Below are 12,233 nucleotides of genomic sequence, written 5' to 3'. Positions count from 1 at the left end.
ACATTAGGACGGGCTACGCCTGCCTCGGATGTTGCCACAGCTTTCACCTGGGATGTTGGCATGGCAATAATGCGAGTGTGGACCGAAGTGGCAGCTGACATAGCAAGACAGAAGATGGTTAGTCAAGAATATTCACACAACTGAGCTCAGAACTAGAGACAGAGTCCATAAAGTGGATAAAGCAGAAAACACCAGTAGAGAACAAGGCAGACTTCTATTGGGATGGGAATGTCCCCTGCATGGTCGACGGGCATGGATCGATCCTGTGGCCTGGAGGAGCACACCAAGAAAACCAGACAGGGGGCTACAATACCTGTCATGGGTGTAGCACATGAAGAAATAGTGGCAGTGTATCATGTTTGTGTGATTTGTAGTGTGATCAGACCTTTTTATCTTTTTCAGTGAGTGTGTGGCCTACTGACCCAGAGTGTAAAGTTCCACTGATACGTGTAACCCAGAATCTTGCACTGACATCAAATGAGTACATCAAGTGCTTGTTTGTGTACAATATACGGCAGTACATACCTCTAGGTCAGTGCATCTGAGCAATGAACCCAGATAGATACATTCTGGGTGATCCTGTTTTAGCATGACACAATATGAGGAATGAGGACAGCTTCCCAAGGCAGTGGAAGTGTACTACCTGTATTCCTGTGGCTGGAGGGTGGTGGTCCAGTCATTGAAGTGAGGAGGACAGAGACGGGGCTATCTTTTGAAATTCAATTAAGACTAGCAAGGAGCTGCTGATCAGTTCTTCCTGAGCACTGCCATCTTGTAGATGTTAGAGGTGATGGGTGGAACTGCAATTTCTGTTGTACAAGTGATTTTGTTTAAAGTTCTGACTTGTTTATTTATTTATTTTAATGTTTTATAGAGCACGAACTTGACCCGTGAGGGTATCAGAGCGCTTAACATGGTTTACAGAGGTAGACAAACAAAAATACTAAAGTACAGAAATATACAAAGGTTAGCGCGGGGTAGAGGTGTTGGGCGCATAGGGACAAAAGGGGACACAAGTGTCTGGTTACAGTTATAGTTAGAATCAGTAAAAATAGAAGCCCCTCAATTTCTCGGCGGGGTGAGTTGGTGATCTGAGGAAGAAGCAATAGTCTTAGATTCGTCAGGCACACTGCAGTGGTTGAGAGCAGGCCTTAGACTTGTACATTGATTTGCCACCTATTACTGCTTCAGAAAGAATGATGACAGCCAGTTGGAGAGAAATCACATTTCACCGTGCCCCTGTGGTGGGCGCTACTGTTTGAAGGGAACCCTAGAGCTATCTGCTGTTTGAAGCATCACTTTACACGAAGGCTGTGTCTGGAGGGAAGCCTAAGAAGGACACTTGACAACAGAACCAACTCAAACTGGCTCTTATGTCTTAAATAGTGGATCCCACATCACCTCCCACATCACCCGTCTGGAAAATGTGTTTAAAATTAAGGCACATAGAGGGCTGTACTGGCACCACGACAGAATGATTGGAAGAGTGATATGATTGGTGCATGCTGGCGGTGAAAGTGGTCTATGAAAGCAGGGGCTGCCCTAAAAACAAGCATTTGCAAGTCAATAGGTCTCGCATTAGCGAGAGTTTGAGCTATTGGCATTGAAAACGGCAATGCCTTTTATTTATGTGTTTTGAAAACCTGTAAGCAGTGCGTAAACACTTTGTACTTATAGTTGTTGCTCACGAGAAGCAATGCTAGCAGTAACTGCGACTCTTTTGCTGCAAAGGCCTGCTTCTCATAGGCAAGGACTTTAAGTATAACATGTGTGTTTACTCACTGCTTGCAGGTTTTCAAAACATAAATAAAAGGCATTGTCTTTTACAATGCCAATAGCTCAAACTTTAGCAAATGCGAGACCTATTGCATTGCAAACATTTGTTAAAAGTGTCTGTGGGCGGAGGAAAGTAGTTTAGACTAGGGGGAAACCTTTAAAGGAAATCGCATAATGTACTGTACACCAGATCCAGAAAGTTAACAGAGTTTGGTTGCTGGTGGGTAACAGCCGTTTTATATGCCCTGTACACAACCATTGTTTCTGGTTCATGGCATTTTAAATGACAGCTGTTTGTATCAGCCAGTTCATTAGTGTACATTTATTCAAAAGGAAAGCGACATGAGTTAAGTAGAGATTCAAAATATATTTACTGAAAAATTGAGTATGCACAGACACACATGCATACACACGCACACGCACACACACACGAATGTATACACACACAGTTGTTCAATGTCCAGTTTTATTGATTTTGGCTTTATTAATGGCATCTATTCCTTTACGGAGTCTGGAGATATGGCCATTTGATTTATCTTCACAAATTGAGAACGTTTTACAGAAATCAGGACCAACACTGGACCTTGAAATCTCACTTGGAGGAGTTCAGCTGCTGTACATGAGAATATTCACTAGATGGATGGAAGAAGGGAAACCAGATAGGTTTGTGTAATAAAACTAAAGTAGTCCACACTAACAAATCACGATTTAAGACTTCTCACAGCATACTGTGTTAGCAGTATATAACTGGGATAATTTCGGGAAAAGTTTGAAAGTGAAATTTTGAAAACACTGGGACAGACACACAGAGCAACGCTGGGGAGGATGTTCAGTAATATGATGAGGGACTATCGAGATAAACCATTAAATTAATTTGGGGACAAGATTTGTAGTAGATGGTGAACTGTGAGGCATGTCTATGAGTTTGTTAAACCCAGCTGGTAATGGCGCATAAATACAGCGTTTACATGCCTTTTGGTCCTGTCAGCTGTTCCTCCTTCCACATCTTGCCCCCCAGTATGGCATCCTCTCTCTACTGTCCCAAGCAGTGTCAGCAGGCAATCCATCAATTACAAAACCTCTGAATTGTTATGCATCTGTTAAACTGTACAATACTGATTGCTTCGCGTAAGCAACTGTTAAGGTTACACTATTCCTCCTGGAGCCCCTGTGATTATTTGACCTAGCCTTGGGATGGTATAGTCAGTAACAATTACTAGCAATCAATTGTTTATACAGCTTCACTGCAAGCCGTACCCCTTCTTCCATCAAAACTGGACGTAAATGTTCTCGGCATAATGTCAGAAAGCCATTATAGATAAAAATTGACTTTCTTCGGTAATGGGTGGGTGGGGGTATGTGGATCGGGAGCGTGTGAATAATAACTATACCAAAGATTAGGGACGTTCTATGGCGAGTAAGTAATAATTACAAGAAATAAGTTAGAGCGTAAGTCTCACCCCAAAATGGGTAAACCCTGTCGACTCTGAAAATGAGTGACTGAAATAGTTAAGTAACAGGCATTATTTCTGAATACAGAGTAAGGATAAGGTGGGGCGCGAGATCTACATATCTGACGATAGTGTGAAAACGTGCTTTGCGAATGCATCAACTTTCACAGGTAATTAAAGCGCCTGCTAGGGAAAGGATACTACACCGAGAACACAGTACCTTTTTTATTTTCGTGAGGTAACAACAACAAGGACAGCCTCTCAGTGCTTAGAAGTGTCCGTTTGGAGGCGCAGTGGTCATCTGCTATGTGCGCTTGTGCTAGGATGCTTTCCCTTTAAACCCAAAGCTGGTGCAGTTCACCACATTGTGCTGAACTTCAGTATTTCCACGATAACCATCAGGAGCTAGCTCATTCCATGTACTCACTGAAGTCGATCGCAAGAACACAGTGACCTGGAAGTAAATTCCTGCGGTTTGTGCGTAATTTTCAGAAAATAGCGAGTGGCGGAATTCAGTTCAGAATACTTTAACACTGACATGGTAGGGAGATGGTACTTGGCCGGTGCTGCATAGCTAGAAAGCGGAAACAGAAAGGAGGGAAAGGAGGAACAATAGCCCAGTAGAAAGCAAGGATTTTTTAAGGACAGTGGCACAGACTAATAAAAGGCAAGGGCAACCAGTGGGTGGAGTTTAACTCAACAAACCATCAACAATAGGTCGCTAAGCGACAGCGCAAGCGCCGTTACCCTCGACCTAAAAATGGAACAAAATATGGGAGAAATTAAATAGCTATCGGGGTGAACTGCATACACCTTTCGAAGGCACCGGAGATGGGATATTGAGTCATGGGCACCTTGAGTATAATATTGACCTGTGATTTACTGAAGAGTGGGTGGGGAAGTTGGAGTGTTTTGGAGAGTAACGGGAAACTAGTTATGTTTGAATATGACTTAATGCTGCAGGCTTAATGCTTACTGTCATTGTTTGACTTATATGCAATAAAATGAGGGTTCATAACACCCCACTTTGTCGCATCCCAGGTTCTTCTTGACCAAAGAAGGGAGTGTTTGGCAGAGTACCAGAAAAACCGATGTGGGACCAAGGCTGGTATACAGTGTGTGCCTGACAGCCCTTCTCCCAGTGGTGAGGGGATATCAGCCTGCACTTTCTGCTGGAGGAGCTGAGAGTCTCCCTTGTGCCTAGGAGCCGGTTTTCTTACTTGCTTAGAGAGGGAAGGAGTGTGCTTGGCCATGCCAGAGGGGAGACGGTTAAGGAGGAGAAGTCCAGCATGTTCCAGGCTATAGGAGTACCCAATGGAAGTGGACAGAATCAGACAGCGAAGCTAGGAGACAACCATTTGATGAGTCATGCCCTTTGTCTCTCTGCCCAACGACTGCTGCATTGATATAGGGCTGCCACTGACGACCTCATAAAACCAAGAAAACATGTTGCTGCTGTATGAGCCTGATCAGCCTGGAGGCTGCCACATCATGTTGCCATTATGAGCCTGATCGGCCCTGGAAGCCACTGCTGTACATAGCCTGAGTGAGCATGAACAGACTGGGTACCACCACTGCACATCATCAATGAGAACCTGATTAGGAGGGGAGTCTGCATCTGCTGGAGAGGCTGAGCAGTGACATTGAGACCTGTGGTGCTGCATTCACCCAGCACCCATCTTCCCATCAAACCTGCGAGCAGCAGGGCACTGGCATTTGGAGGCTTCTCCCCTACCTGGAGAAAAGGGAATGAAACACTCTACTTACTTGGAATGCATCTCTGTCCTTTTGCTCTGCAAGGACTTAAGGCTTTCTGCCAAATGTAAACCAGGGTAGGAACAAGTGACTAAGCTGGACTTCTAAACACCACATGGGTAATAGTGATAAAATCTGCACCCGTGACTAATTCATGCCTTTGCCACCTGATATTTGGGAGTGTAGCTCCTAGAGTTACAGATAGGAAGAGGATAATAGAGCTGGATGGTTTAGCACCATCGGAAGAACACAACAACGGCTACAAACCTGTATTTGCTTACCAGAATTATAGTGCGTACTATTTAGTTCTGATGTATGATTAAAGAATTAACTTTTACTAGATACCCAGCACTGGCCTGGGCATTAAGTTACTGTGTCTGTTGGCCGATTTCGAGTTCTGAGCTCTTGTCCCCCACCTACCTCCCTGAGAAGCCTGTGATTGTTCGCACTTGCTACCCTTTGAGCCAAGTGTGTAAAGGGCGGTACTTAGGCAGTTTGCAGAGCAATAGCTGGATGGACCCCAAGACACCAGTGCCAAACAACATCAAGCACCACGGTTGAAGCCTAGTAGTCCTTGTCTGCTCTAAGGGCTCTGAACAGGTTCTGATACGGTCTATGAAAGGGGAGGCAAAATGGGACCCTTCTAGCCAGAAGACTTGGCTGTGAAAAGGCAAAATGCCAATGTCAGAAGATGAGATGGCTCTCAGGCAATTCGAGAATGGGAAAAACAGGAGGCCTACATGGATTTTTTAAAGCCCTACACGTTAAGGGCACAGAGTATCAGGAAGACATTTAGACAGATTTGGAGTGTTGCACTCAGTCAGCTATACCGGAGAGGTTAAGGATTCTCTTGCGAAGCTCAAAAACTAGGCTGAATTACAAGAAGCCCTGAAATCTACACACCCCAACAAAACCTCGGATCTGAATAGCTTCTCAATATCTGTGCGTGAAACCTTCCTCTCTCAACTTGGCGTGTAACTGGTGGTTCTTCCGAATACCTTCGGACAATCCTCAGGTCTAAACCTCACTATGTGTGAAACAGACAAAACCCTCCTACTGAAGTATGGCAAATACCTCGAGGAAAGAGCCTCTTACAGACCATTAGCCCTCTTGAGTCAGGATACAAAAATATTTACAAATATGTTGAGCATCGAACGGATTGGAGAGGTTGCTGCAGAGCCTAATAGAGCAAAGCTTCATAAAGCAGAGATGATGCATGATAATAACAGGAAACGAACATACTTGGTGGAAAGTTTGGCAGAAAGACTATCCAGGCAATATTACTATTTCTGGATGTATTGGAACTAAGAATAGGGGGGAGGTGGCCTGTCCTGCCCTTCTACTGTATTACAGGGTCACTCATCTAGGTTTCCTCCTGGCATGGACAGTCAGAGAAAGAGAGAAGAAATGGCTCTTCATGGGCTGAGTTGTGATGGGTGCTTTTTGTGCGACTGGGCTTAGATGAGCAAAGCATGGTGCCAGCAAAACAGTAAGGGACCAAACTGCTGAAAAATGAGGACTGACCTCCTTCCCCACAGCCCAATACCACACAACCAGACTCATTCCATCCGGGAGGGGACACTTTGAAACACTTGAAAGGAGAGGTGTAGAACCCTTGCAAATCTATTTCATCAGGTTTGGATAACATATTTTCGGCAATGCAAAGCAGATGATACCATTCAGAAAACAGACAGGCTTCAATATTGCTGCACCAACTTAACGCCAAAGCTGCCACCATTTCCACAACCACTTTGAAAAACCTGTCCAGACTCATTCAGGATCCAGTGGCCTTATTTCTAACATATACAGGAGCATTTTTAAGAGACAAGTCAAGTAAAGAAAGAGTCTTAACAAGACTAGCCAGAGAAATCTGGAAAGGGCAGCCACTGATTAGGCATGGACGAAGCTTTGGTCAGAGACCTCCATTGCTTACAGAAGCATTCCCCACAGAGGATCGGCATACAAGATGATGCATCAATGGTACACCATGCCGGTAATTCTACACCACATCCTCCAACCTCATCTGAAATTTGGTGATGATGCCTAGAAGTTAGAGGAACCTTCGACCACATCTTATGGTGCTGTTCTGTAGTCCAGACGTTTTGAAAGAATGTCCTTATTCACATTAAGGTTACTTTTCATTCCCCACTTCTGCAGACTCAACCGGGTCAACCTGGGCTTGTGATCCTACACTCTGGAGGGGTCAGCTCAGAGAATTAGGTTTTACTCACTCATATGGCAACAGAATGTATCAGTTAATACTGCAAAAGAAAATAGGTCATCAATTAACTTTTAATTCAATAGAATGTGGCAGGTGCCGTAGCAGTGGAACACTACATACATAGTTTAACATGAATAGAGTTGAACTACACCGTGATCTGGGATCAACTATTACAATTTTTCACTAAATTAGGAGAGGTGTTTTAGCCTCCAAAACGGAGACCCTGCCAGAAGTTCTGACTGTACCGTGGGAACATTTGTGGGGGTCAGTATTGCCTCTAGGGTCCCTTTTACCTGCCAACCTCCAATGTTCTTATATTGTAATATACGTAGAGGGTTGCAACATGATGAGTAGGTGAGCTATAGGTTTTTTCTGTATCATCTCTTCAGGTCACATTAAATCTGTGCCTGTGTTTTTAATAAATAGGAGGAGAGGGTTGTTAATATTGTAATCAGGTTACTGTTTGCTGGGCAACCCCCGTAATTTCATCCCATTTCCGGATGAATTATGACTGCTTTGTATTTTGTTTCAAAGTAAAATCCATACAGAGAAATTAGTTTAAACAATCAATCCTGGGCACCAACAATAATTAATTTACTATGCAAGGCAACTATTTAACTAATAGATTATCCAATGGCTTGGGTCATCTACTGTGCCATAAAAGCAAAGAGTGAATACCTTGGGCTAAAAGCTAAAGTTAACCCTTTAAAAAATGTTTTAAACAAATTGTTACTCCTTTATTAGCTGCTTTTCCTGATGCATAAAGTGTCAATCCCACCCAGTCAGGAACAAAATGTTACTGTTTGCCTTTAGTTCTAGTAAAATATCTCCTAATCGCCATCTATTTACCTATGCTGAAATAAAGTTTCATTATTTCGACAATTACAATTCTAACTCACTTTCCCAAACCACCCAAACACCTTATATTAGCCTTCTTCCTTTCCCTCCCCCACACACCCCACGCATCCTTTTTACTCTAGGACCGCAGTGCTTAACCTTTTCACTTATGTGGATTCCCAGGGAATCAATACTAGAATACTGGCATCCCCACCTAGTCGGTGCTGGAAACTGGGGCCCCGCCCTGAGCAATTTCTAACATTTGAACCTCAAAAAAATATATTTTATCCAAATCACAAATACAGAAAAAGCTAAATTCAAATTTTTATAGAAAGGTTGGAGCTAAATTAGGTTTTTAATTCTAAAAGACAAAGCAATATGCTAGACTATAACATCACTTCTTTCCGCTCATAATCCAGGCTCTTCTTTTTTGGTTTCACATATCCTCCGTACTATATACTCTGTTTGCTGCCGCTGCTCTGCTCCCACGAGTCAAACTAAGGATATCGAAGTGATATTTAGCCTCCAATTTCACATTTCTTCACCTTCATAGAAAGTTTTTAAAATGTCACACACCCCACATTAACCCACTAACAATATTTAATTTTCTAAATGGTCACAGATCCTTTAAGAAGGCGCTGTGGACACCTGGGGTCCACAAACTACAGACCAAAAACCACTGCTCTATTATCCTCTAATAATCTCTACCAGCTGCTCTGTAGATTCCGAGATATCTCCTCTAGCTACCTTCAAGGAAGTCATCAGAACAACAGAAAATTACTGCTAACTCAGTCTCTGGACCCAAAAATATCATAATCATATTTATAGTTTACAAACAGTGATGTTATGCAGTACCTGCAAGAGAAGGAACAAATATTTTCACATGCACAATGTATGACTACAGTTACTCAATGTATACTGAACTTCTGACCTAACTGAGCTTATTTATATGAGAAGGTTTGTCCTTTGGAGCATGTTTGTAAAATACCTTTATGCTTTAATGGGGAGTCCTAAATAAATTCAGATTACTTCCACAGTTCTGAAGTTGCCCAAAATCTCATCTGTGGTGGGTTTTACGTAAGACGCAGCTACAGATCATAGTTACAAGTTACTATGAAGGTAATAATAATATTAGTTAATAAACACAGAAGATTTTTGACACTATTCCAGAAAATGAGAGATCAGGTCTTTCTATACAGCCAATACATGCACGCTAATGAATAATGATAAGTCAATTTAACAGTGCTGCACACTAGATACAATGTTGTGGGTAAAGTTTTTTTTTTCTCTAGTGCTGAGTGGCGTACATGCATCAGATTTCACATCATAGATTATATGTAATAAATTCACGAGAGAGCTCTGAGCCTAGTAGGCAGTGTGTACCAATGCGATAGACCAAGATTGCCAAATGATGGCTGCAAAATTGGAACATGTTTTTTTGTTGGCTAGTACAAGCTGCATTATTCATACACAACTCCATGACTGAAGATGTTAAGTGAGGTTTTATGAGGGATGGGATATGTTTGGGGGGAGCAAAGGATACCAGGGTTCAGAGATTATGCACTTTTTTGTTTTCAGCTGTGATCTCCACTTTAACACTGAGAGTAGGGGGTGGAGTGCAAGTACGTTTTTTTCATAATTAGGTCTACGTTTATGTTTATGGTCATGTAGTCCGGCCAACTATGAAAAAATTGGCAGCATATAATTGCATACTTTATTTTTAGTGGCTCGGATTTTTTTTAATCATAATTCCTTATTACATCATTTTCACATAACGCCACAATCTGATTGTAATTTCAATCAAACCCAAAGAACCCAAAGAAAATATTAGTACTGTAATTTCTAAAAGAGAAAATTCATCAAAAAAGACAAACTCTTCCATTATAAACAATAAGGAGTGCTGTTGTTCTGGGTACCTGTTCTTGAATTTTGATCTCCTGGTAGTCTCTGCAGCTGGACGGAGCAGATGATGAGCTTGTGAGACATATGAACTTGTTTGAGTTGCAGCCTTCTTCACTAGGGCAGGAGGTAGGGCTACAGAAAGTGTAGTGCTGCTCAAAGTCAGCCTTGACCGTCAGTACATGCTTACACTTGCTACACATATAATCTCTTTCAAATTCCAGCACTTTCACCAAGCTGGTCCGAATCACTGTCCCAGTCACTGACAGAAAGCGCCCAACGTCATTGGTTTTAGGAATATGCTCCCTGGTAAGCTCAGGACAAACGAGCAGATCTATAAAAGGAACAGCGCATAGTTATCGTAATAAAAAAAAACACAATTCATAATCTTAACAATGCTTTCAGTAACTATTTAAACATTTCAAATGATCAACAAAAAGCAAAGCCATTGGATTTGTCCATTTGAAATTGCAGAAGACTGATGATAGTCAACTACTTCTCTTAATCAGGGGGTGCTGAAACCTACATTCTGTATCAAAAGGAACACTGTGTGTCTCCTGCTATCACCTTTGAGTTTAATAAAACAAATCACAGGCGAGAAATGACTGAACGTTTGCCGCACTTTGGACGGCACTGGAGCACCTAACTTCTCCATGTACTACTTGCTGGCGCAACTATAGTGGGTTGCATGTTATTTGGCAGGTTACCGTTAATGGGAGACTGGGCCCACACAAGTGCAATGAGTTCCCTGGAGTGGTCAGTCACGGACCCTATTCGCTTCTGTTGCACGCAGCTCAGTGTTGCTTAAAATGGGGGTTCCTGCATACTTGGAAACGAGTCCCTATTCCCCATCTCTTCCACTCAGAGGACTTCTGCTTAGAGCTAACACACACCAGACTAGATCACTGCAGGCCTAGAAGGTGGGGGATGGGGCTGGAATTGCCATACTTCTATTCTCGGTTGGACCTCTCCTGAGCTTCCCAGAGCTCCTAGACCAGTACTGCATACGTGGTGGGGCTTTTCTGATCTATAGTGCTGTCAGGGTGGTGCTTACCAAATACTGGGATATCCGAGATCTGGAACCTGCCACCAACCTCCTTCTTAACATGCTACAGACCAGAAGGCACAGTAAACACCTAATCCTCTGGTTATAGAGGGCACTTCAGCTTCACCACTTACTCACTCTTGTAAAGCTTAGATACATTTGGGGGATTCACTGGGGCAAGTATTTAACGACTGTGATTTGGTTGAAAGTCTTGGAATGTTATTGTAAGGTCTCTAGCAATGCCGCTTTCACTGCTTTCAATTACATAGAACGTATTTGACCGCCCCTCCCCCGACAACACCTCATATACCGACCACAATAGATTCCCCGGCTGCCATCTATCAAAGGCTGATATGATCCACAAGTTGTGGACAATCACTGAAGTATGTACATTCTGGGTAACAATCTTATCTGATATCACCCAAGCCATGAAACAAACAGATGTATGCACTGCGCAACACTCCTCCTAGGCGTACATCCCAGTCATAAAAACAAAAAAGTCACAACATGATTTCCTCATTGTTTTTGGTAAAACGAGTGGTTTGAGATGAAATGAAAGTCTCCCGAAGCCCCCTTCGGTCACTCAATGGAGGGCTGAAGTCCTTAAGTGAGCATGGAGGAGAGTACAACGCTTCACCAAGCGGAAAGCGGGGCCAGATAAAACAACCCTTGACAGTGGAGAAGTGTGGCTCAATGATTAGAGCAATCGTCAAAAAGAAGGGAGAGTGATCAATTGATCAATCGGACACTATTTACCACTCAGAAGGGTGGAAGGTCCAGTATCAGCCTGTGCCCGCATCAAGCATAGGAAAACCAAGTGGGTTGCTGAACTGTTCCTTAGGAAAAGAGGAATTAAGTTTATCTGGCGTGACCGGAGGTGTAGATGTAACACCTTTGGGCATCCATCAGAATAGCGTGACTGTGTTGTTACAGCGTGCAGTGTAATAATCACACACACACTGTGTAAGTGAAAAGAGTGCTTAATATTAAAAACAATGGTTTAAAAACAGCAGCAGTTTCGCAGGAGACACCATACATTTCTTAGTGTGTGGCCAAACAAAAGTACTTATTTGGTGTGTATATTGACATTACAGATTAACGCCTGACTCACCTGATGGTCAGGGATTAAATGCCATCATTTTGGGACCGCATTTGGCCCCAAGCCAAAGGCACTGCTTACTACTCCTCCTTTCTTCCATGTTAGAACCATATTTCACAATTTTTACGCGATGTAATCATTAATTTGTTC

At 42.8% G+C, this 12,233-nt stretch overlaps 1 protein-coding gene across 1 annotated transcript in view; it reads right to left on the bottom strand.

Moving 5' to 3' along the window:
- Positions 1 to 12,233, bottom strand: part of MCM9 (minichromosome maintenance 9 homologous recombination repair factor) — a 441,313-nt gene that overhangs the window by 369,768 nt on the left and 59,312 nt on the right. Inside the window, exon 3 of the mRNA XM_086926735.1 lies at positions 9,957 to 10,273. Within this exon, the coding sequence (XP_086782861.1) occupies positions 9,957 to 10,273 (317 nt within the window). The remainder of the gene's footprint in view (positions 1 to 9,956; positions 10,274 to 12,233) is intronic.

This window comes from Lissotriton vulgaris, chromosome 6, assembly GCF_964263255.1.
Source record: "Lissotriton vulgaris chromosome 6, aLisVul1.2, whole genome shotgun sequence".
Taxonomy (NCBI): Eukaryota; Metazoa; Chordata; class Amphibia; order Caudata; family Salamandridae; genus Lissotriton; species Lissotriton vulgaris.
Note: the sequence above shows the minus strand (reverse complement) of the source record. Positions and strands in the feature narration are given on the sequence as shown.